Source organism: Fundulus heteroclitus, chromosome 23 (genome assembly GCF_011125445.2).
Source record: "Fundulus heteroclitus isolate FHET01 chromosome 23, MU-UCD_Fhet_4.1, whole genome shotgun sequence".
NCBI lineage: Eukaryota > Metazoa > Chordata > Actinopteri > Cyprinodontiformes > Fundulidae > Fundulus > Fundulus heteroclitus.
Genome location: NC_046383.1, coordinates 8,405,345 through 8,430,943, shown reverse-complemented (window position 1 = coordinate 8,430,943; position 25,599 = coordinate 8,405,345). Strand labels below are relative to the sequence as shown.

At 39.4% G+C, this 25,599-nt stretch overlaps 2 protein-coding genes across 3 annotated transcripts in view; one reads left to right on the top strand and one right to left on the bottom strand.

Annotated features, from left to right (window-relative positions):
* The window catches only part of slc36a1 (solute carrier family 36 member 1), a 51,945-nt gene extending 50,777 nt beyond the window's left edge, over window positions 1–1,168 (bottom strand). Inside the window, exon 1 of the mRNA XM_012861782.3 lies at window positions 944–1,168. The gene's annotated coding sequence lies outside the window, so the exon portion shown is untranslated. The remainder of the gene's footprint in view (window positions 1–943) is intronic.
* Window positions 1,169–1,864: 696 nt separating this feature from the next.
* Window positions 1,865–8,984, top strand: atox1 (antioxidant 1 copper chaperone). 2 transcript variants are annotated; one of them, XR_004927872.1, is made up of 4 exons: window positions 1,865–2,031; window positions 5,826–5,901; window positions 8,043–8,542; window positions 8,694–8,984. XR_004927872.1 is itself a non-coding variant. In XM_036127469.1 (3 exons), exons 1-3 carry the CDS (start codon window positions 2,026–2,028, stop codon window positions 8,165–8,167), a joined length of 207 nt encoding a protein of 68 aa, XP_035983362.1. In that variant the 5' UTR covers window positions 1,865–2,025; the 3' UTR covers window positions 8,168–8,984. The 2 variants fall into 2 exon arrangements, 1 of the variants encoding a protein (XP_035983362.1); XM_036127469.1 differs by having other exon boundaries at window positions 8,043–8,984.
* The last annotated feature ends 16,615 nt before the right edge of the window (window positions 8,985–25,599 follow it).

Sequence of the window (25,599 nt, the reverse complement as noted above, 5' to 3'; positions counted from 1 at the left end):
AAATAGATTTAACAAAGAAATAATAGGTACTGCTTCCAAGCCGCTTAAATTTTCCACCTCTTTTTTTCTCTATGGCTGAAATTTACACCAAATAGAAAACCAGATTAACCAGAAATGTCTCCAGGTCCTTTAAGCATAGCTGCCCCCTCCCCACCTGTTGCTGTACAGTACTGTTCTGCTGCCTGAGAGAAGGTTCTGCTCTTTTTATTACCAGAAGTGAAATTATAAACGTTTGTTTGTTTCCTTTTTTGGTTGCGGAAGAAAAAATTATGATGTGGAAACTTAAAAAAAGAAAAAAAAAAGTGGTGGTAAAATCTAAATGTTGAATGGACCCAGTTGGGGAAGCTGCCTGTTTAGTGGCTGAATGCTAAATGTATGCTTAGTATCACAATCAAAATAACTAAATGGTATATGACATTAATTAATGTTAGAATATTTTATCAGCTATGGCAAAGTTTGGACCTTTTTCTCCCTTTTTACAGTGATAAATTCACGCTAAACATACTGTTTGTTGTAGATTTCCCGAGATGCAGCGGCTGAGAAACTCCTATCAGCCCATTACCGGCTGTGACATAAAAATGTTTTAATCAAATGTAATCTACAAATGTGTTCAGAACTGGGAGCCTGAGTCTAGTAACGTTATCTTAAAGATAAAAAGGCATTTTTTCTAAAAGAGCTTTCGATGGGTTCGTTGTTGACTCAAGTTAATGGAAAAACACAAGCAAGTGCCTAGCGCTGCTGAATGCGTGCATTCATCTACACGACACTGACCTTTACTATCAAACATGTCAAAGTAAAGAGAAACTAACCGAACTCATCGTTGTATTGAACGTGAATGCAAATAGCAAGATTACTATTTACTAATTCAACCTTAGCTAAAGGTGCCGATGCCATCTTTGTGTTCGTAAACAGCACCTCGGCCCATCACAAAACACCAGCCTACCTCAGCGAGATATGTCGGCCTCCGTCCCTCTGCTTCCCGGTTTCAGTCGGCTTTTACGTGGGTGACCTGACCATAAGCGCTCCTACGTTCCTATCTCTGTCATGTCGGGTTGAAATGGCGCGCTGGCCGAGGAGCTGCGGCACAGATTGTGAGCTAAAACCCAGTCGGCTCTGACTGCTGCTCCTTCTCTCCTCATAGCCAGCCAGCGGTGAGGTCACATGACACGAGCCCCGGGGCCGACGCAACCGCGTTCCACGCTCTGTTGTCATAGAGACGGGACAAACCTTGTTGAAACGAGGACGGAAATTCATCCTGCGTTGTTTGAAGATGTGAGAATGTTGAGCGTGGATAAATATAAATTGATGTTACAGAGTCTATTTGTAATGACGTTTGAATTTTCAGGATAGTGAAACGGGTTTCCGATCGAATAAAAAACACAAACCATCCCTTGCTATTTGAAAAGGCTTTTATTTTGAAAGGCAGTAAGAAGGTCAAGTGTTCCACCACTGAACCTGAAGCGCCAAACCTCCCCCGGGTAAAGAGAATGGATAGATAATAATATAATAATTATATAAGCGTGCACAAGGAAGAATTTTTGCTGATGAACGATTAATCAAATGGTGAAAACATAAAAAGCCTAGAAAAGATGAATACAAGCTTTATGATTTTGATCAGAACGGATATGTAAAATTCCATCTGTTCACGTTAAAACTGGTAATTTCCTGTCAGACGTTTCAAAATAAAGGACAGATGAAAAGTGTACGGCTTTGCGTCACCTTGCTTTATTTAATTTCATGAGTGATGTTTTAACTTCAGACGTCAGCAAATATTATGTTAACATAAACTTAACATTTTTATATACAAACCAAAAGTTTGCACTGTAACGTTTTCTTTCACAATTTTGGACCGTTTCAATACCGGATATCCTGTTTCGTTGCCATACTTAGCTTGATAGCGGTCAGCTAAGCAGGTTGTAAACCTCTTTTTTCCCGTTATTGTGGTCCTTGGCGACATTTCCAAGTTGATTAAAGGCAAAAATCCAGAGTTGGTCCAATCGCTAAGAGCGACACGCCACTGACAACATGACTGTGAGTTTATTTTGAGTGATTTTTGCTCGCTTCCTGAACGGGTTTTAGCTTCAGTACGTGGCAGACGTAAATGCTTTTAGTTTAGCCTGCAACAAACTTCCCTCTGCTGGGTCGTTTATTAGTCAGAAGTTATGTAACAAACGCTTTGCGAGAAAATAAGCACAAAGGATGGTTAGGGGCTAGCTTTATCAGAACAAATGACACTGGTTGGTCCATGTTAGGGAAGCAGGGTTCCTATTCAGTCTGGGAAAATCAGGATTATAAGTATTTTCGGATCTAGATGTATAGAAAAAGTAAATTGAGACTGGAAAATATTTGCTTGGAGGCCTCATTCTCATTTGCATTGTCTACATTTTTAACCGACTAAGGACAAATAAACAGGTTATTCTCAAAAAATTGGATCAGTATCAAAGAGTTAAAATATTCCAGGATTAAAATATTAATAAAACTAACATATAGATTCAACACACAATGAATGATGCACTCAAACATTTATGTTTATTGTGTTTATTTTTGATTTCTCATGGAATCCTTAAATATCGTTTCCTAAAATATTTCAGTGTTACATAAGCTCAATAAAAATAATATACATTATAAAATAAATGTCATGTATGGCTGGGGCGTAAGTCGATTTAATTGATTAATTTTAATTTATAATTTACTGAAATTTAATATTTTGAAAATCTGGATTTTATTTGCCAATGTACTCACTGGGATTCCATGAAGAGCATAGCATTCAAAGCTGAATATATGATTAAGAAAATATATAGTCAAAATATTGTAAAGAGGAAAAAAATACACTTTAATTTATTCATATGTTTTCTTTTTATGTTTAAGTTAAGATTCACAAGTGTTCTCAGCTCATTGTGTAAAACCACCAGCAGCAAACATTTAGTTATATTTTCATTGTTTACAACGGCAGGGCCGCCATCTTGTTTTATAAGCAAGTTTTAACAGCTTATACGTAGGGGCACTTTGGACTCAGGGCCACTCCCAGATGAAATGCTGGACATAAAAGCAAGTTTTTAAAATAATACATTTTTGTAAAATGAAAAAGAAGGGGAAAAAATCGATTAATCGGATTTGGTATAATAAAATCAGAGATTTAATTTTTAAGCCATATCACCCAGCCCTAATGCCATGTTGTAGCCTGCATAATGATGGGGAAGGTTTCCCCTCAACAATCAGATTCAAGCCATAGAATGTATTTTCTTTGAAAAAGTGTGTTTGGGAAAAGGTGCACAGGGATCAGGGGGAGCTTCAGTCTTGAGAAGGTTTGGAATTCAGACTCAGTCGTGAGTTTTGGGGACATCCACCATCAGGTATGGACTGTAGCTGGACTCGGTGCTTCATCACATGCAGACGTATCGTGGCCCTGGACAGGGGCTAAATCTGTCTCGATCCTGGTATTTGAGCTGGGGGGTGGGCATTTACTGTATCGTGTTATTATTATGGCAGAACATTTCTTATCCTGGTAAGAATTTGGCTTTTTCTCAATAATAAATTCCAATTATTGATATCTGAAAACTCCAAAACCTGCCAGTACTGTCAGGTTTGTTATTTGTGCTATTTTCTCCTCCTGTTGGTTTCTTGAGAGCATCAGTAAATATCAATTTAAAAAAAATATATATATAATAAATGCAGTTACTGTGTGCGGTTTAGTGATAAAAATCCCAAGTTTTTATGTAGCTAGTGATCTGATAAAACATATTTCAGATTTTGTTTCAATGTTATCAAATATGCTTTTTAAGGACAGTATTTAAGTTTATGGGACAGTGCTTGCTGTGACATGCAGTCACAACCATATAGTTACCTAAAGAAGCTGTAAATAGTCCTGTATCATCACTTTTAGAAAGTCCATATCGGCCACTCCTAGTACGAGCCTCTCCTAAACTAGAGACACGGTCAGAACCGTCTAACCTGGTCTAAGGAGAGAAACGACTGGACTGTTGCTCGGGGGTCCAAAGTATGTTTTGTGCTTTCTTTTAAATCAAGGTGTCAGAGTCTGGAGGAGAAGTGGAGAGGCTTCTCATTCTTGTCCACTGTGTGTTCAAGTCCAAAGTCTGTGCAGACGTCTACCAGGGCATTTTAGAGCACTCCATGCTTCCCTCTGATGAAATGCTTTATGGAGATATTGACTTTTCCAGCAAAACCTGATATTTGTCACTCTAGCAATGTTCTGTCCTTTTTTTGGCCAGCAGCCTGACCCCCACTGATCACCGTAGAGAATCTTTGCAGTATTGTGAAGAGGAAGACGAGTCCCATCGCTTGTCAAACCAGACACCCAACATCTAAATATTAACTCCCCGCTGCTGCGCTGTGGGCATATTTTGAACGCAGGCAAAAGAAGTTGAATGTCCAAAACTTGAAAGTCGCGTTTTACAGTTTATTTCGTCTAGTTCAGCAAGAAAAATACATTGTCTCCTATTTCTCTGCTGCTCTGGTTAAAAAAAAAAAAAAAAAAAGCATGATAAAGAATGAATAGCTCCAAAAGCTGCTATTAAAGCACCTCAGCAGAGGCACAGGCTTAAAGCCTCAATGCTGCGCCACACTGAAACAAAAAAATCATGCAAAGGGAGCCCTAAACAATTATAAATAATTATACTATACAGCACATGGCTTTACTTTTCAGTGGTCTGGCATTTCTGTATTAAGTCCTTTTCTTATGGTATGTAATATAATTTTATTTAAATTTTTGTAATAATATTTTTTCAGAAAAGGAATATTGGAATTTCATTAGCTGTCATAGTCATAATCTGAAAAAATACCTGAAACACATCATTCTGTGATGACTCTATCTGACGAATGACTTTCGTCAGACATGACAATGACAATTTTTGAATGACAATTTTGGCTTTCCTGTGAAAACCACCTTTGTTGGTCGTCTGGTGCTTCATTGTCACTTTTCCAGTGAAATGTGTCAAAAAGAAAGCATAAATGTATCTTTTAGACGTGAGATGCCTTTTTCATTTCATGACCAGGTCAACTTTCAGAGATACAAGTTATCTGTTTTTTCACTGCAGCGATACGACATTTTCCTTGACATATTCCTTTCTTGAGATATGACTGCATGCATGCTGAAACACAGCTAAATCTTTTCTGCATAGCCGATACTCGAATGATTAAGCAAAATGTGGCTAAAAAGGCAAATTTATAATGAAAACACATAGGATCTTAGAAGTAGGGCTGCAAAAAAAAAAAATCCGGAAAATAAATTATATTCGCTCATTTCGGGTGAAAACTGCAATAATGATATAACCTCCAATAAATAAACAAATTGTTGCACATTAATGTCTTTTTGCTTCAGCTTCATTTGTAAACATGTTGTCTTAGTTTCTTACAACCACGTTAGCTTCTACAGCATTATATGCTGCGTTAAACAACAAGCAGCAACAAATATTTTACTGGCATAGCGAGCCTGAACACACAGTTCCCAAATAATTCTTAATATTTATTGCAGTCGATAGTACTGTGATAACGACAGATTTGTGCAGCCCTACTTACAAAGGTTTGTAGCCAGCCATGTGTTTAAAAAAAAAGGGAGGGGGGCGGGTGGATGGGGGGGCAACACTTGATGGAGCTGGAGAGAGGGATGTCTGGCTTCCATTTACCTTTGTGACCAGACCCTTTGAGGTCAGACACTGCCTGATCAGATTAAAATAATTTTTTGTGTGAAAATTGTCACATTTCAATCATCTTCTTAGATTCCTCTCACGGTTTATTAGAGTCGTTTTGAATTCATCCTGCCAAAACTCCAGAGTCACGGTGAAGTAAATCCTCCGTCTCTGTCACAGAAGCACGAGTTTGAGGTGGCGATGACCTGCGAAGGATGCTCCGGAGCCGTCACAAGAATCCTCAACAAGCTTGGAGGTAAGGCCGCCGCCTGCTCGCTGCTCTTCTTCTTCTGTTTTCACCTTCCCTTCGGGTTTTAGCCGAAGCACTGGGGTAGACTCGCCACTCTGGCCATCTGGTTGGCCTTTGGCTCCCGCCCACTGCACTTTTGATTTTTAAGGCACACCTTGACTAACGGTTGAATCAATGTTGGGTTTGTTGTGAGGGAAACTCTTTTCTTGCTGGAGATTAAAGGAAAAACGCCGAATAACTTAAAAATAACCAAATCTGATCACAGTAAACGTAAAGAAGCTGATGAAAGCATCAACTCTGAACAGGCAAATTAGTGGAGAGTGTTAGAAAAGTCATCATATTTAGCATTTTCTTTTGTCGTGTTTATCATCAAACAGCTCTTAAAATCCTACAGACATAACCTGAGTAAATACAAAAAGTTAGCCAACCTGGCCCTGTGTATAAAGTCTAACTGCTGCTGGAGGGAAGGATCTGTAATAACGTCTCCTCCCGGTGGGACGTGCCCGGAACACCTCACCAGGGAGGCGTCCAGGAGGCATCCTGACCAGATGCCCGAGCCACCTCAACTGGCTCCTCTCGACGTGGAGGAGCAGCGGCTCTACTCTGAGTCCCTCCAGGATGACTGAGCTCCTCACCATATCTCTGAGAGCCCAGACACACTATAGAGAAAACTAATTTCGGCTGCTTGTATCCGGGATCTTGTTCTTTTGAATTCTCCTCATTAAGGCAAAATGCAGAAGGAAAACGTCTGATCATGAGTCTTTGTCCTCAAGCTCAAAAGAACTGGGGTTCTGCAGGACGTCAATGATTCAAAACACTTCAGCAAGCCCCCCTTATGAAGAGATTACAAAACAGAGTGGTTTTAGAGTGGCCTAGTCAAAGTCTTGGCCTAAATTAGTATGAAATGTGACATTGACCTTAATCAAGTCACTCATGCTTGAAAACCCTCCGTTTCAGATTGGGCCAAAATTCTGTCACAGCAACTGTTTAAGGTTTACTTCTTCACATAGAGTCAAGAAGGTTTGGATCGCTTTGATTTTCCCTTTAAAAAATAAAAGCTGCATTTTATATTCATTCAGGTTGTCTTTGTCTAAAATGGAAAAATGTTCCAAAATGTGAGCGACACATAAAACGCAAAGACAGCAGAAACTTATACGGGAGCAAATATGTTTTCAGTTCACTGTAAGGTTCAGAGTTTATTATCCAATCATGGCTGAACGTTTATTTAGGGTTACTGAACAATTATCTAAAACATTCTGATGGTTCAAAGGTTCTAATCTTCTGTCCGTCCTTTTACCTGCTACAGAATTTCAGTCTCTCCCTGGATGTTCTTGTGTTTTATTTCTTTGCCCCAGTCATGACTCTCTGCTGCCCTTCCTGTCCCGGGCAGAGCTCACGCCAAAAACACATTTGCATCATCGCCAAAGTTTTCAAAAGCAACTACAGTCAAAGTCCAGGTGTCTCTGCGGCGTCGCGTTGCAGCTGATAATGAAAGCAAGATTGCTCTGCTGTTATATAAAAGCTTATTTAAAGAAAACAGTTCATAAAACGACTCATTTTGATTCTTCGTAAAGAAGCAGATGCATTATTGGTTGGAGCCAAATCCCAAAATATGTCAAGATCCTGATTTTCTATTTCAGCTTCATGACACAAACCAGTAATAATTTGAGTTTTATATGAGGAGGTGATTCAAATCTGCCCAAACGGGCCTCAGCATTGCATCCATTCTGCAGGAGACGGTTCTAGATATGTTTAGAGGCAGCTTGCATCACAGCCACCCCGTGACTTCTCTGCTCCGACTGTTGACTCAGCCGACCGGTCGCCTGCTGCACAACAGCACGTTTTTTTTTTTTTGTTGTTGTTGTTTCACTTTTATTTGACTTAGTCATTTAAATGTTTAGTAGCTAAATTTCTGTTCTGTTTCTCGCCTCTGCTGTTCCGGCCTCACAGTCTGAGCCGCGAGTTTTCAAACAAGATAAAGAAAATCTATTCCTCAGGTCTTCCTTCACAGTCAGCTTAAAGGGGGGCTGAAAAACCTCCCTTTCATTTTGGAAGCAGAAGCCGATATAGAGAAGTGATTCTGTTTCCAGACCATTGAGTCCACTAAAGCGAACATTATTCCTGTTTTTGTTTTTTCTCCCCCTCAGACGTGAAGTTTGAGATCGACCTGCCCAGGAAGCTGGTTTGGATCGAGTCCGACAGGGATGTGGACGTTCTCATGGAGACGCTGAAGAAATGCGGAAAGGAAGTCAAGTACAACGGCACTAAATGAAGGAGTCTGCTTCGTGCGTTCCACAGGTGACACGCTGCCGATAACGGTGTTAAAGTCCACGTTCTGCTCCATGTCCCTTTTTTAGCTTTTATTGCCGCATTTGCCTGTTAAGGAACATTCGACAAAAGTCCGAACACACGTTTGATGTTTCAGCAACTATTCGTTTTGAAAGTTAGGATTTGTTCGCTCACATTGTTAAGCGTTAAATGATCTTTTCTTCCAGGAAATTCTGCTGCTGTAAAGAAAAGAATGAAGCTAGACTAGAAGCCAATTAGCAGGAGCACCCAAAGGTGCCACGCCACATCAACCCAGATGCTTAAAAAAACGATCTCTGATGAACTTTCTCTGATTGCCTGCAGTTTGGAGCACTTTCAGGTGGAGCTTAAAGAATCTGTTACTGACTGTGGTAAACGTCCCCTTAATCCTGCAAAACAATCACGTTAGTCTCCCTGTAGAGCAGTTGAAGTACCTCTATCTGTTTTAATCATGAACTATTGGTTCTTTTTGCTTTCTTACATCGACTCAGTTCTGCTGACAGCAAATCTCGTCCTTCAAAGTGTCATGGAGAATGTCTATCGTTATGATCTGGGGTGGAAGGCTCGCCATCTGTTTGTTTGCTTTCCGGGACCACCAGCTTTTTCTTTATTTTTTTACTCTACAGTACATCACATGGATTAAGATCCTCTGGATTCTCTGACAGATATCTGTGTTTGTAGTTGGATTCTGAGTTTTGTTACCACCTTCTCCTGGATAATATTGATTTCCAGTATGTCTTATCCACGCACAATGGAAATAAAATCAGTGTGTAAAACCTGTCCCCATTTGTTTTCCTATTAGCTTTATGCTAACCCTTCCTGCTGAAGTAAGGACTGTTTTCTCATACTTTATAGACTGTAGTTGAAAATACACTTTAATAGATGTTAATTGATTTTGCATTTTTTTTTTCATTGTGGGGGGGAAAAAAGTGCATTTTTAGCATGTTTGTTATGAAATGTTGGAAAATATGGGATCAAAAAAGTCTAAAATTAACAATATAACCATAAAACTGAAGAATTAGACACTTTTTTTAGGTAATTGAAATGAGGTCAGATTTCAGTCGGCTTAATATAACATATTTTAATATTTTCTCAGCAGCACTGCGGTGTGTGAGGTAAAGACTCACACACCGCAGAAATTATGCTCATTTTAGCCACTATTAGTCACAAAGTAAAAAAGAAATGATTAAATGCATGTTACAAATAAATGTCCAGGGTGACAAAACCTGAGGTAGAAACCTGTGAATTAACCTTGATGTGCATTTGTTGACCACTGAAGATGGACACCAGCAACCCTGCAAGGATAAGCTGGTATGGATGGACGGATGGAGTGATTATCACCTTTCCTCCTGAGCTGGGCTCCATTAACCTCTCCTGACTATCTGCGTAAAACTGAAACTGATCAGCTTTCAGCATCACTTCCACCACCAGGAGGCGCTGTGGGATAAACATGCTTCAAGTGTGAGGAAAAAGGTTTTAATTAAGATTGTTGTCTCCTATTTCAGATGTTTCTCTCTAAGGTGCACAGAGATCTGTTGCAGAGGAGAAAAATACGGTGTTCTGTATTATGCAATCTGGTGTTCAGACAGATTTATAAAACATGTCTGAGGTAGAATCATCATGTTAAAAATGCCTGGAGCTGCTGGGTTCTACTAAGAAAAGCTGCAATATTCAACTCCTACCTTTTAAGCTCAGAAAAAGCCAGCACATGAAAATGCAAACCTCTGTGAAAGGAAGTGTCCTTTTTATTTTTAAGAAAACAGCAGGTAGAAGATCAAACCAGAAGTACAGAATCTTACAGATCACAGAGAATTGTCAAATATAAATTCATAATATGGAAGCTCTAACCATGAGGATCCATTGTTCTGTTTACAAGACAATTGGGACAATCAAACCCAGACATTCTAAATGAACCATCAATGTAAAAGAAAATACACCGAGGCTGATAAAGGATTCAGCAGCAGAATGAAAAGGCAAAGAAAGCGCCGCATTGCACGGTTCTGTTTAAATATGTGATCACAATGTCTACCCACAGAGGCGCTGAGAAGAAGGAAATGGAGAGAGTTACCTTAGAGCAGCCAAAAAAAAAAAAAACTTCAATTTTAGTAAAGGTTTGCACCTGGCAGAGGCAGATTTATTCATGTCAGGGCCAAGGTTTAAAGACAGGATCCTCCCTTTTCTCTTTGTCACTATGTTTAACCTTTTTTGAAATTGAAGGCCTATTTCTACCTTATTACTGCCTATTAAAACTTTTCCATATCAGAGGTATTTCCAAAAAGTTTCTATTTTTGGCATCTCAAATTCTAAGTCTCGATAAAAACATTGACGTTTGTGGTTATAACGTGAAAAATTCTTGCTTTTTTTTTGTTTGTTTTTTTCTTGCATGGCTCTGAACATTTAATCTATTAGCTATTTGAATTAGCCTAATACTAAGCATTCCAAAAAAAGGTAAAAAACAAAGCAACTGGACTTGTTTTCCGTAGTTGAAGACGTTTCGCTTCCTCTTTAGGAAGCTTTCTCAATTCAAAAAGTTTGTTCTTTTAGTTCTTTTTATTCTTTTTGAATTGAGAAAGCTTCCTGGAGAGGAAGCGAAACGTCTTCAACTACGGAAAACAAGTCCAGTTGCTTTGTTTTTTGCCTTTTTTTGGAATGACCATACCTGAAATGAATAAATGAAATCCATGCTGTGCCCTCTGTTATAAATGTTTGTTAGGTTCTGAGCTTCTGGAGGCCCCAGGGTTGAGCCTGCCGCTTGCATCACGTATCTCTGGTATCTCTGAGCCCAGAGTCTCATCCCTGCAGCAAAACATACAGATAAGCCTTCGAACGTGTATTGTATTTAAACCTTTATTTTAAGGCTAATTTCATTTACCCAACTAGGGCTGCTGAGCTGCTTACTTGCAGGTACATTTTAATTGTTCTGCAGACGGGGCCTGCTGACGTACCACAGCCATTGTATGAAGAAGGAGCCACGTTTTATAGAAACAGACCTTCTCCTGTTAACAGTCGGCGCAACGGGGTTCACCGACCGACCCATGACGTCTACAAACAGATGATCCCGGATAATTGCTGCCTACTCAGCCTCGGTGGGAACGTGGCGAACACGCTGAATCCTTTGAAGAGGCTGCAGAGGATGAAGAGTACCGGGTTGGCCTGAGTCTGAACCAACCGCCGAGGAGAACAGAGCTTCATTGTGTACAGAACAAACTGCACAGATAACAAGGCGGTCAGCACGTCCCCGGGTTCCTCATCTTCCTCTCCTACGCACACAAAAGCGGTGCCACTCTAATGCCGCTGACACTTTCTGAATTCACTTGAGGAGGAGGAGCTGCACTTTCAGTTAAAATGCCTGAATTCAGAAAGACGTCACGAGAGGATGCATTCATCCGAACGTTGATTAAGAGGGTCAAAAACAACAGAGAGCTGCCGTCCACTTCACAAACTGATGTTTGGAGCCCAAAAATGACTGCCACTGTTGATTCCCTCGTGATTGCTTGGTTGTAGGTTCCCATGTTGGGTCTTTGTGTCCTTATAATTTCCATTATAAGGACAATTCAAGAACCAGTTTCTTTAATCTCCTTTTAGGTTTTTGCCATATGTGCAAATCACAGCTTGTGTGTTGGGACCTGAACTTTGACTAGGAACTCCTGACAAGTTATATGTGATTATTTAAGCCATTTATTTGAATGTAGCTCTGGCTGTATGTTTAGTTTCGTCGTCCTGCTGGAAGGTGTTTTTCAGCCTCTAACAGGTTTTCTTCCAGGATTGTCCTGTACTTAGCTTTATTTATCGTCCAGTCAACTCTGACCTGTTTCCCTGTCAGAGCAGGTGAAAACCTTCCCACAGTGTGAAGCTGCCACCACCATGTTTTATCATAGGGATAGGGATATTAAAGTGATATGGAAGTCAGTTTTCTGCCCCATATAGCCCTTTGTATGTAGCAGAGACAATTCAAATTTGGTTTAAGCTGACAAAAACACATTCTTCAACAAGTTTGTGCAAATGCTTTTTATGGACAGTTGTCCTTCAGTCTATAGCTAGTTAATGTTCTCCTCAATATTCAAAGCTTGGGATATTTTTTTATAACTTATCTCTGCGTTCAACCTCTCCGTAACTTTTTATTCCTGACTTGTCTGCTGTGCTCCTTGGTCTTCATCATGGTGCGTTGAGGCTATGCTCTCAATATTTACATCGTCCATACATTTGTTTCATGCAATTTTATTAGAACTATTAGTCTAGGTTTTATTTTGAAGGGCACTTTCTTATGCTATGCAGCATTTCCTTTTCAGGTTATTGTCCGAGAACTGTGAACACGCTGTTTCCCATGGCTGCTGAAGATTTGTTACCGTGATCAGAGTGGTTACCGTGACTGTGATGAAAAATGAATAAACTAACAGATGGGGTGATTATTTAAAAGATGGATGAAGAAGCGCTGAACCCAACATGGTGCTACTTATTATTAAACAAGTTCTAAAGACAATTCATCAGAGGTATGGCCTCTATGACTTGACTTGAGTCAGACTCAAGTCACAGATTTGATGACTTGAACTTGAGCATCTTTACTCAAAACAGCTCAATATTCTCAATAAAGTTAAAATAAAAAAAATGGGAGTGAGGGAGCCTATTTCAGCTGCCAACAGGCAAAATGTCAGGGTCAGGTACACCCTGAACAAGTTGCCAGTCAACTGCTGGGCTGAAAGCCTTTAATAAACATTTATATAAACAAATATATATTTCAGATGCTTTGTGATATTTAAGCAAACACTTTCTGTTTGTGCAGTGTTTCAGGAATAGCCTATCATGACTTGATAATGATTTGAAATTTAAACCATAGGAACTGGACTTGAAACGAGACTTGTCAATCTTGACTTGTGACCCGGGTATAAAGACTTGAGACTTCCTTGTGATTTGGGAAGTGATGACTTGCTCTCACCTCTGCAGTTCGTTGCACTGGATTTTATTTAGGGGTATCAGAGTACAACTGAGTGAATACAACACAGATGTGGACAAGAATAAGATTTTTTTTTATTAATTATATATTTTTTTCTATCCCCAACAGTGCAGGTGCTACTTTGTCATGGTTTTCCATGTTTTTATAAATAGATACATTTATAAAAACAATACATTGAAGATTGCGGTTGTAATGAGACCAAATTTGGAAAAGTTCAAGGGGTAGTCACACTTTTCCCAGAGAGCACTGTAGCTGTGCTAATGCTGGTGGTTTTGTGTTTAACACACACTACCCTCAGCTGACCACTGATATATTATATTTGGTGTGTGAATGCATGTGTATGCGTCTCTGGGGTTGAGAGAAGGTGAGTCAGGGTGCGGCTGTAGCTGTCACATCCTGCCCAGCGTGCCAAAACCAACTCACCCATCACCAGAAGGTTGCAGCCAGTCAGCGAAACGTGCAGTTTGACGGACAAGAGCAAACACTCAGTCGACTCCGCGGCTTCACGTCTTTCTGGGAGTCTCAGCTGTAGATTTCCTCGCTGTCTGGTGGAACTTTATCATCCTGTGCTTGGGAGAAATCCTTTGTGGTTTGACCTGTATAGGTAATATTTGCTGTTGATTCATGGAGCTACTACCTCCTATTTTGTTCAATAACAGAAATGTTTTAAATATTTTGTCATCTTGATCAAAAGGTTTTGTTTTTGGTAGACTTTATGGGATTTTGCGCCTCACTTTTATGTTTCCACCCACATATATCGATGTTATAAATAATATGTATATTATGTACTTTCTTCAAAGTCAGAAGGTGACACAGATTTCAGTATTTGGTAGAGTTGTCCTTTAAACTGTATGACTTGGCTCATTCATTTTGGGAATCCCTCCTGAAGCTTTTCACTATTGGCCCAATGCAAAATAAAAAAAGAAATTCCCATGTCCCCTAGGGAGCTCCCTACAATAGAAAGGTTGTCAATCCCGGGGTTTCTTTAGATAAATTATAAGACCTAAAGGTTTTATCTGTAAATTAAATTCCTGATATAAATCAAGTACAGCACCATAGTTATAAAGTATAAATGCAAACAACCTGTGTAAAAGTTAGACATCAAAGAATATTTTTCCAGTGGAACCAATATTGCAACTGTTACTATACCCGATTTATCGATTGAACAAAAATAGAATAACATTTTTTGAGCCTCACCCAAATGTTTTTCTAAATAAACATTTTCTAAATAAACATTACAAAACACCATGAAAATCCCCTTTGAAATAAGAACAATGTTGTAAATTAGCCCACAAAGCAATGCCATTATCACCTGCACCATACCTAAAATAAAATAGTAAACGTTTTTTTGTATTAGTACTTCTTACTCGTTATTCCTGCATTTAGCAAATAGAAAAATGTAGGTAATCATAACTGACCTAAAACAGGAGAAATGTAGTCTGATTTAATACAATGTGCTAAAAAAGAGAAGTCATCCTGTGTGTGTTAATATGCATCAAAGTCCAACCCTCTGGGTGACCGCTAACATTTAGACGTTTGACACACCTGAATTAAATAAACTGCATTAGCATTAGCAGGATTTCTGTGTAATGTGAATAAATGCTGAGGATGCAACGATTTGATTCTAAGGTGTTGGATCCGAGACAGATTTAATAGTTTCAGGATGCCAGCTCTCTACGACTGGAGTTTGAAACTCTTATATGGACATCTGCTTTCAACTGCATTTGAATTTGATGATAAAAATCCAGACAGCGGTGAGTTAAAAGATCACACAATGCCATGTGGTCTTTTTTCTCTCTCTCTCTTTTTTGACGTGTGTCAGATGCAGACAGAGACAGAGACTCTTGCTTTGATTTGCATTCCTAAGTTGAAACGTTTTTCTTATCTGGATCCGTCGATGAGAATGCCGGAAAAGACATAGATTGGTATAAGATATATTATCTAGATTTCAGTCTTTCAAAATATTTTTTCCCCTTTATCATAATCAACAAGTTGTATACTAGACCTAAACACACAATCAATTTTTAGCAGAGCTTATAATGTCAGGGTTTGCTCATGCATGGGAGATCTCCTTTATCCTGTGGAGTGAATTACTGTTAATTTATCTCCTCCTTCAACTGAACTTTATCACAGTGATATATAGCAGCCTGCTGGCATTTAGCAGCACTTTTCAGGCATGTGAGCATGAAGTGAAATAACATGAAGAAGCGGCCGGCATCTGCTGCTGAACATGCAGAAAGCATGTATGAACATGCAAACAAATACTCAAACTGAGTGTTTGAGATTCTTTTTATTTGTTTATTCCAAGAAGACCTCGTGGTTCTTTGGTAGAGGAGTCTGCCTGACTAAAAGGGATTGTTGAGGATATTTTAAATGCCCAATGATGCTTGTTTGCTGCAAAGTGATTTTTGTAAATTAATGCGTGCATGAAAAGTTCATGCTGCTTGTATTTTGTGGTCCTGCTGCAGAGTCCAATCTCAGATTGTCAGATTGCACAAAATCAACGAAGAAGACAGTATTTTCTGTTAGAACTGTAAAGATGTTTTTATGATTATTTCTCAGTTGACCAAACAGTCAAAAAAGTAATGAGATATCAAAAGTTGGATTGTGAAGTGTTGGACTCAGTTGCACATACTCCTCTGTACTGGTTGTGCTGTCAGATCATAAGAATTTAACAAAATTAATTTTTTAACAGCCTTCAAGGTGAAAGCATGGACCCTTTTGATATGATATGATATGATATATGATATGATATGATATATGATATGATATGATATGATATGATATGAAATGATATGCACAGGTCAAAAGCTGGTTCGTTGTGCATACAGAGGGTTATAATGACACGTGTTTATGGTAAGGAGGGTAACAAAATATTTTGAAAATGATAAAACTCGACTAAAAACAGGACTGAGGGTTTAATTTGCTTCAAACTTTGAAATAATTGTTAATTTTGTCCACTTTGATATTCACTGAAATCCATATGCACCACCTTTAAAAGCCCCAGAAGATAAAAAAAATAAATGCTCAAAACTCTGTACCAATGTCCTTTAGACGGATATGTATAGTAGATGTTTTGCAGTAATGCACAGCAGCATGCTTGGAGAAAACCTCCTAACAACTGTCAGTCATGGCGGTGGAGGTATAATGAAACAGGTCTGTTGTGCTGTATTCCTCTGAAGCCACCAAGCTCTAATAAAGATGTCTGATACAGCTGCAACTCTTACCCAAAGTGGACGTAGCAACAAAATCAACCAAAGGTCAGACGCTACAATACTCAAGGAAATGATAAAAAAACCTGAAAAGCTTTTTCTTATCTCTACACCAGTGGACCCCGGGGGGCCATTTCCGTCCCCCGGATTGATTTTGTGCGGCCCTCGACTGCAATTCAACAATTATTTAATGCAGCAGCACATGTGAGTAATGCAGATGGTGGCTATTTATTCTTAATTAAAGCAAAATTGTTATTTAGAAGTTAACATTTTCTTACAAATTAAAATGTTTGGTACAACAGAAAGTATCTTTAACTTCATAGTATAAATAGTACCACATTTGTTCAATGACTTTTACTCAAATAAAGACTTTAGTGGACCAAAATTGTCTTTTTACTTTTTACTTTACTTTTTACTATTTTTTTTTAAATTGGCTAAATACAGCAACTGTTTTCAAAAAATGACTGACTCAAGTCCTGTTCCTATTGCGAAGAATAGACAAAAAAAAATGCATTCGGGCCCAAAAGAATTAGCAAAATGGATGAACATTTATAATACGACAAAAGTTGCAAAACTCTTTTAAATTTCAAATCTGCAATGATTTACACATCACTGTCGGACATAAAATCTCTGTTAATGTTCTGATGAATTAAAATAGTGCATGATCATAATTTGTGGGGACGGTGGCTGGAAAAAATAAAAATCATAATATATATATTTTTGGGGAATTTTACTTTGTTTTTTATTTCCATTTTTTTGGCCCAGTTTCGGTCCAGGGTGTCCTACAGTTTGGACACCTTTGCTCTACAGGCTTCTGTAAAAATGTCAAATAAAAAGGTTCACGACAGGACAATTAGAAAAAGAAATGTGACTTGTTTGGAGGGTTGAAGGAGAGTCTGCATCTGAACAAGGCTTTGCGACCCATGCCCCTTGGACAGAAGAGACCAAAGTAAATAGTTTGGGTCCTGCTGCTTTGCACTATATTTAGAGTAAAGAAGGCACAAACACTTCTCACCAACTGTGAAGCATGGTGGTGTGCAGTGTGTCAATGATTGGGGCTTGTCCTGCAGCCACTGGACCTGAACGAGGCCATCACTGTGAGAGCTGAAGCTGCTGAAATCAGCAAGACAACGATCCCGAACACAGCGACGAATCTACAACTGAATGTCAGAAAAATAAATAAATCGTTAATAAATTCTAATGGAAAGATTTCATTTAACATTTACCTTTTTTAGTGTCTAAGGGGTCTTGATTGTTTTATATTTCTTTAGTCTCATGTTCTGTATTATTGTTTAATGTTGTTTCAGGTTTTGTGGCTTTTGAACTCCAAGTCCTTCAGGCTGCTTTTGGGTCCTTCATAGACAACATCTATTGCACAAAATGTTGAAGCGCTGGACCACCCACAATGTTTTAAACACAAAAAGGATTCACTTCGCTTGAAAAAGATGTTTATCTTTGGGCAAAACTCTGTAAGCAAGTGGATCGTGTAGAGTTCAGGTAAAGTTTGATGGCAAAAAAAGAGAAAAATTCATCCTCAGCAGCACTAGCGTGAGACACAAACCCTGGATAGGTCCTGCTTTGGCCTCCTTGTATTTCTGCCCTCATGGTGCTTCATGTCTCCTCTTGTCTGAGATCATTTGGTCTGAGGTCTTTTTAACCGGTTTGCCTCCATATTTGTGTTGCCTTGATTCTGATGAATCTTTTAAAATATAGTAAAGTATGGGGCTCGACAGGGCACGTGATTTTGCAGTGCATTGTGGGATGCAGACACCATTTTCTTGGGCAACGGCTTTTGCTTACATCGCGGATTCGGATGCCGTGCTGTGAGAGAGAGCGATGCAAAGGGCTTAGAAATTTTAAGGGCTCATGGACAAGGCAACTCTGGGTCGGTCCAGGATCTCAAAATTTTTCGTCTTAAAGAGAAAACTTGTCATTTTAGAACTACGTAAACACCTTCACCTCACAATGCTCCTCCTGTGCTCCTGTGTCTGCCAGATAATTTTGAACAACGCCTCTCACCCCCTCTACAACCCAGTTTTCTAAGTCCTTACACTTCCTCAGAGAAAAGACTTTAAAATACTCCTCTTCATCTATAAATCACTGAATGGATTAGCACCTAAATACACCACAGATTTGCTGTCAGTGTATTTAATTGCGTTCTTACCTCCATAATATTGTAACGGCATGGCTGCAGACCACTTGCAGCGCATGAGCAGATGTAGATGTGGTCACACCGGTGATATTCAGATAGTAAAGAGCATTTAATAAGCTGCTGCTTTCCCTCCTAAATCCAATAGAAGTAGAAAAGTTCTGTTTTAGATTAATCTTTCTGTAAAAAACAAATAACGTCAATTTGTAATGTGCTGTATGTTTTTGTATATCTTAAGATAGATTTAAATAATTTGCAACCTGGCAAGACCCAGGTCATTGCATGAGGCAAACAAAGATTCAAACCCAGTGGGTAGAATTAGCTCATTTAATTTTATTTAGTGTAACAGAGGATATTGTCTGTCTAGTGCTCATAATTTGGTTCCCTTCAGCATCAATGTTCAAATTTTAGAACGAAGCCAGAATCCAAACACAACAGAGAACATCAAAGCTGTCTTTTAACCTCTCTTCAGACCCACTGGCTCCTAAAACGGTTTGCTGCTAAACAGAGTGACAACCCTTTTCTGTTTAATTGATGTTTTGCCTTTAGTCAGCCTGAGCCTCCCTCCTCTCCTTCTCTTCCTGTTGCTAAACAAACGCAGGCGCACAAATGAAGCTGTATGTTAATGTTCTGGGTATTTTTGCTCATAGGAGCATTCCTAAAGGTGAAAATTGCACGCTTGCTTCTCAACGTCTCAGATCGGTTGCACGAAAGCAGACTAAAAATGAATTTAATACAGAAAACCTCAAAAATGAAGCAGCTTTAGAACAAACTATATATTTAACTGGCTGCATGATTCCAAGTTTCATTTTCTAAGCAGTGATATTCACCATCTTGTAAGAATTTGGTAAAAGTTCCATAATGTTTTACATTTTGTAACTGGAAAGAGTTTTAATACCGTGATGTTAAGACGCAGGAACAAGCCGCCACACTTCCACCTGATGGAGGGTTTCAGGCTGTAATTACACCGACACACAGGACACCACAAAAGCTCACTGCTCAGGACTCCACCACAGGTTTTCAAGGATTTGTAAAGGATGCCCACAGCCGGGAGGTTTCCAGAGTCATCCCCAGAGGATCAGTTAGATCACAGGGTGTGGCGATAAGAACTAGTTAGCACGCTGCACATCAGCATGAGCATTTGAAAATGTGTTCATGCTCTGCACGACGGTTACAAAAAAATACATCTAGAAAGGAACATCAAACACTGAGCAACACATTTTCCTAAGGTTTTGGACTGCTGAGAGGTTACTTTCATCAATAATTATAGGTCCAAGCCCACTGCCATCTGGACAAAACATGCAGCATTGTGAGGATAATGTTCGGATTTCTATGGTGCTTTAATTCAATTAAATTAAATGTTATTTTTATAGCACCAAATCACAACACGTCATCTCAAGGCACTTTACAAAATCAAATTCAATCAGATTATACAGATTGGTCATAAAGTTTCCTCTCTAAGGAGACCCAGCAGGTTGCATCAAGTCTCTCCAAGCAGCATTCACTCCTCCTGTAAGAGCGTGGAGCCACAGTGGACAATCGTCTGCATTGTTGATGGCTTTGCAGCAATCCCTCATAGTGAGCATGCATGAAGCGACAGTGGAGAGGAAAACTCCCCTTTAACGGGAAGGAGAAACCTCCAGCAGAACCAGAACCAGGCTCAGTGTGAACGCTCATCTGCCTCGACCCACTGGGGCTTAGAGAAGACAGAGCAGAGACACAGAAAGCACAGAAGCTCACATTGATCCAGGAATCCTTTTCTACATTATAGTGATAGCACATAATCGCTCTCCCCTTGATGGTGTCACAGGTAACAGGATGCCAGACAAGGTGTACCTACTATGAAGAAAAAAAAGAGAGGGAACAAAAAGTTAAAAGATGAAATAACAACAAACAATGCAAATTGGAGAACAGTAGGAGAACTCAGCAAGGTTGATAAAAATAGACCCTGATGTCCTCCAGCAGCCTAAGCCTATAGCAGCATAACTACAGAGATAGCTCGGGGTAACCTAAGCCACTCTAACTATAAGCTTTGTCAAAACGTAATTCAACCTGGTTTGCTGTGTCAAAACCTCCTGAAGACTCAGATGGAGGAATAAAGAATTGCTTTGATCTTGTTTGCAGTTTCTGAGACTGAAAGGTTGTTTTCTACATCAGCAATAGAGGCTTTTTCAGATCCACTGTAAGACAGGCCGCTACATAAGATCCTTCTTGCCTACTGCCGTCAGCATCTACAACATCTCTTTGAAGAAACCTTAAAAATAAGAGTTACAACATTTAAGTTCCCTTTAAGATTAATAGTGTTTTTGAATTAAAACCTCATGTTCATAGACTTAAGTTAGACTCCTCCTGCTCATGTCAAACTTGCACCAAGTATACTTCTATCCTCTAAACAAGAAAACATCAGAAAGGAATTTGCTTAGTGTACTGGTTGAATCACTTTTCACTCACTCAGACATGAAGCTGTTGCACAAATTACAGAAAACTATTAGATTTTAGTCCCCCAGTCTTCATATGTGACAAAAGCTTTGGCTTAAATATCACACAGCCTCAATGTTTACACGATACGCTCAGAAAGAGAAACCTTTAATGGTCTGATGGGTGAAGTTCAGGATAGAGAGTAAGAGCAGCTGCAAACAGTTTGGTGATGTGTAAACCCAAAGAGCTAAACCAACTCTCTAAAACAACCAAACACACGTAAGCAAGTCTATTTTCTCTTTTTTTATACTAAAATCAGTCCCTGTTTTAGCATCGCCTGCTCTGTCTGGACTTCTCAGACTCCAGGCAGAGCAGTGGAAAGTTAAAAAACCCTCCCACACATTACACACGGAAACATGTGAGTAACCTGAAAAGGGTCAAAGCAACCGTAACAGCCACATGGGTGTTATTGGTTCAGGTAAAGCAGATTTAAAATGTAGAAGCATGTGTGTGAAGAAATGGTCCTTCCCCTTGGATTTCAGATGAAGAAGAAAGTCTGACTCCCATGTATAAATCAGCACTAACAGTAAATGCTATATATATATATATATATATATATATATATATATATATATATATATGTGTATATATATATATATATATATATATATATATATATATATATTCAAGGATTCAAAGATTCTTTATTGTCACCCGCGAGTTACCGTGGTGAATAATTTTTTTTAGCCGACTAGGGTAGGAGTACACATAAGAGACAAACAAACAGGCGATGAACAATGGTTATGGTGTTCTTTTTCCCATTATATATCTTTTATTATTTTTAAAGATAAAGATTTAAAAGTTTGTATGAACTAGTTGTCCTTCATGAGCCACAGATAACAAATAATGAAATAATAAGGTGCTTTTGTGCGATGATTTGAGACTTAATTTACAGAGATGTGCATATTTCCTGAAAAACACCCATTATTGTGCTAAATAAAAACATTTGTTGTCGATGCCAATTGTCCCGGGATTGAATTTTTCAGAAAATTCCCAGACACCCAGCAGCTACTTCTCAGACTCTACAGGCCTGTTAGTCTGTTAACAGTTGAAGAACCCAATAGAACAACTGGAAAAAGGACTAAACATAGTTTGCAATGTTGCATTGCAATAAAAAACAATAATCTTTGGACAGATGAGACCCATGAAGAGATGTTTGATCATAGTTTGGGGAAGAATCCCTTCATGACAACATGAGAGAATGGCAGTGAGAGAGAAAAGGGATTTGTGAGAGTCATTGCTGCTGAAGGTAGTTCTATTCCCTGGAGGACCATTTTCAGCCCTTAAATCATATCTGAACTTTATAGAAATCCAATAATATATCGTTTAAAAAAACTTTCAAATAAGAACTACATGATTTGTAGAAACCATCCATCTCCCCTATGGCATCACAATCCCCCAGACTTTCTCATTATTAGAAGCTCAAACCAGCCAGTCAGCGTGCAGCACCTGGACGGTGAACTTCAGACAATTTCAGAAGCTTTTCTCAGTCTGATCCTCTGGTTAAATGCGGCTTTCCTTTTCCACAGATTCATCTTTGTTTTAAAACTCCCTGATGTGGCAGAGGAGTGTCTTAGAACTGCCTGATTGTACTTAATAAAGCTGCCTGAACCTTTTTTTTTTTTCTTTGCCTCGCGGCCACATCGCGGCTCTCATATTCCTGCCTCTGAGATCTGAACAGGCTTCAACCTGCTGAGGTGCAGTTGAGTTATCCGACAGCAGCAGCCAAAAATAAAGCCTAATTGCAGCATTTTTTTTTTTTTTTCAAAATCTCTTGTTAAACAGCAAGGCACAGCTGCCACGTTTACATGAGAGGGTGGGGAGGGAGGGAGGATGGCAAAGGGAACAGGGTGTGAGAGGAGAGAAGGGAGAATAAAAGGCAATCAGGACGGATGGGAGGAGAGAAGAGAGAGTCGTGTTCTAACAACGCCTCCTCCTTTTCTCTCCATCAGCAGCTGGATTTCCAGGCAGAATGGAAAACGCCACGTTGCATCGCAGCTTTCACCCCCGCCCTCCCTCCCTCCCTTCGTCCTTATTCCTTATCCTGCAGCTGTTCTTCACATCTGCACTGGCCTGGTCCTGCTCTGTGGGAACAGAGACGGCAGCAGCTCACCAAACTCCTGCAGAAAAAAGAAAAACAAAGACAAACTCAGAGTGAGAGTCAGGGGGGAATGTGTGCAGATTCGGATGGCTGCTGTCTGCTCTTTGAAGACAGGGGTTTGAACGCTGATTTAAGAAACTGGGGTGCAGAAAACTGCGTGTTCCACAGGCTGAGAGTTTCATGATAACGCCTCAGGGGGCTAAAAATCTTCAATGAGTCATAAAAGTACTGTAAATATTAGCTCAGCTGAGCCTTCAGGTGCTTTGGAACACAAACGTTAAGATTTATTATGCAAAAATACTTTATCAACCATTAAAGTTGGGGCTTTTTAAAAGAATGATCATGTCCCTAGACTGACAAAAACACTGAGGACTGCTTTCATGCAAACTCTATGTCCTCATTACTAGTTTCACATTCTCAAATGCAAACCTAAACTTTGCTGTGCATGAAAAAAGCGTGTCCAAATGCAGCAGACACTTTTCTGGGTTTGGAGGATTCTTGGAAACATGAGCTGTGGACAGATGGGTCAGTATTCTGGATCTTTTTCTAAACAAATGGAACGAGGAAAAGGAGGATCCAGAAAGACCCTGCAGCCAGGCGCTGCGATTGTATGATTGGGTATCAGAGCATTTGGCAAAGCTAATCTTCTCTTCTGTGATGGCTGGATTCATGCAGAAAAGACCAGAAGAGATTTTAGAGTAGCATGCCACTTAAAATGACATGTTTCTTCCGGGGAATGTGATGCTTTTTTCACCAATGCGATAAGAAAATCCAAATCTGCATGCATTCCAAAAGCATTGCTGCATGACTATAGGAATATGTTGGTTTCTAATGTGCAGTGGCATGTGATGTCAGTCCTCAGGGCCCACTCTCCTACATGTTTCAGAGCTTTCTCTAGTTCAACACATTTGAAACAAAATTGACTGTCCATCCTTTGTAGAAATTGATGACGGAGGCGGTCAATCAGCAGATCTGGCCCAAAGAATAAGCAAATTTAGCAGCTGCTTACAAACAAACCCCATCATAATCAAGCCCCTCATGCTATGAGCTACTTAACTGGAAGTGGGATGTTGATTAAACTTTGCTTAGGGCCTCGTTCAGCTTTGGGTCGGCATGCAGGAGAAATTAAAAAACGTAACTGTCTCATTAAGGCCAGACAGCAAATGTTTTGAATGTCCATAGGGGTATATCTGAGTCGGACAATAAGTATGTAGATTTTAAGGGAAAACTCAACGGCAACGCTCCGTGACTCATGTTGTGTCAGAAATGGGGATCAGTTCTCTGAACTTGAGAGCGGAAATACAGATGTGTAGATGATGTGTCCACATCCCAGGTGCTTCCTGAATTAGACCAATGCGAAGCTTTCTTATGCCCCCTCCCTACTGTATTAAGATATAAAAAAAGAAGAAAAATCAAACAGAACATAGATTGTCTTTCCATGGTCCTTGGAGCAATCTTCACTCTGAGAACTTATTCTCATCATGGTTTGGCCTGCTTGATGACAAATTCACTTTAGGATATTCATGTTACGCAGATTCACAACAAATGCCAATTCAAGACGTTGTTAAAGATGAACAGGTCATATTTACATCAACACAAGAGGGTGGATGTGGTTAAGGTTCAGAACAGACAACCCATAAAGTTCAGGCTTAGTTCAGGGGTCAGCAACCTGTCCATTATTGCCCTGCGAGCTACTGAGTGAAATTTGCCTGGACCTGAAAAACCTTCATGAGTCTTTAATGAAGGTTAACTTAAGAAAAATGACATAATTGATGGGGAATGTCTCCCAGCCCATGTGGGGAGCTGGTGAAGAGCTGCAGGGTTCTGCTGCATCCCAGATGCTCCAAGGAGCGCTTCCACAGGTCCTCCATCCCAGCTGCTGTTAGACTTTATAATCTCTGCAACAGACTCAATAAGTGTTCATAACATGCTAATGGTTGCTCAGGTTCTGATCTGATCATGAATCGTTTACACTGTTTCCCAGATACTAAGGTCCACTTGCACACGCCTAAGTTACTTTGAGACGTTGCTGTACTTTCATGAATACTGCATACTTTCTCAAGTTCTGTAAATATGCTGGAGTTAGTCCACTGTTTACCTTTAATAATTCATCTTTTTTTTACCTAAGTATGTCATATTATCAATAATTGTGTAATATTTTTTGTAGAAATTGTTTCTCTTGATGTTTCTTTAGAACTAACTCTAGATTAGACTAGCTTGTTTTTTTTTTTTCATTACAAATTAGTGCATGTAACTCTGTCTCTGCTTTTGCCACTGCTACGTGCATATTTCCCCATTGTGGAACAAATTTTTTTTGTTTTTATATAAAACAGACAGACTAACTGTTACATAATTTTTAAATCACTTTTATATTTTAAAAACTAAAATCAGGAGAAGGTGATGGACATGCTGACGGCTGTGGAAGAACTTTTCTAACCTATCCTCTATACCAGCAAGCCAAAAGCCTTCAAGATCATGGAATCAAGCTACTGCAAACGTGGTGGCT

Coding starts and splice junctions, on each gene's coding strand:
- atox1 (XM_036127469.1), top strand. Junction 5,902..8,042: donor AATCCTCAACAAGCTTGGAG/GTAAGGCCGCCG, acceptor TCTCCCCCTCAG/ACGTGAAGTTTGAGATCGAC.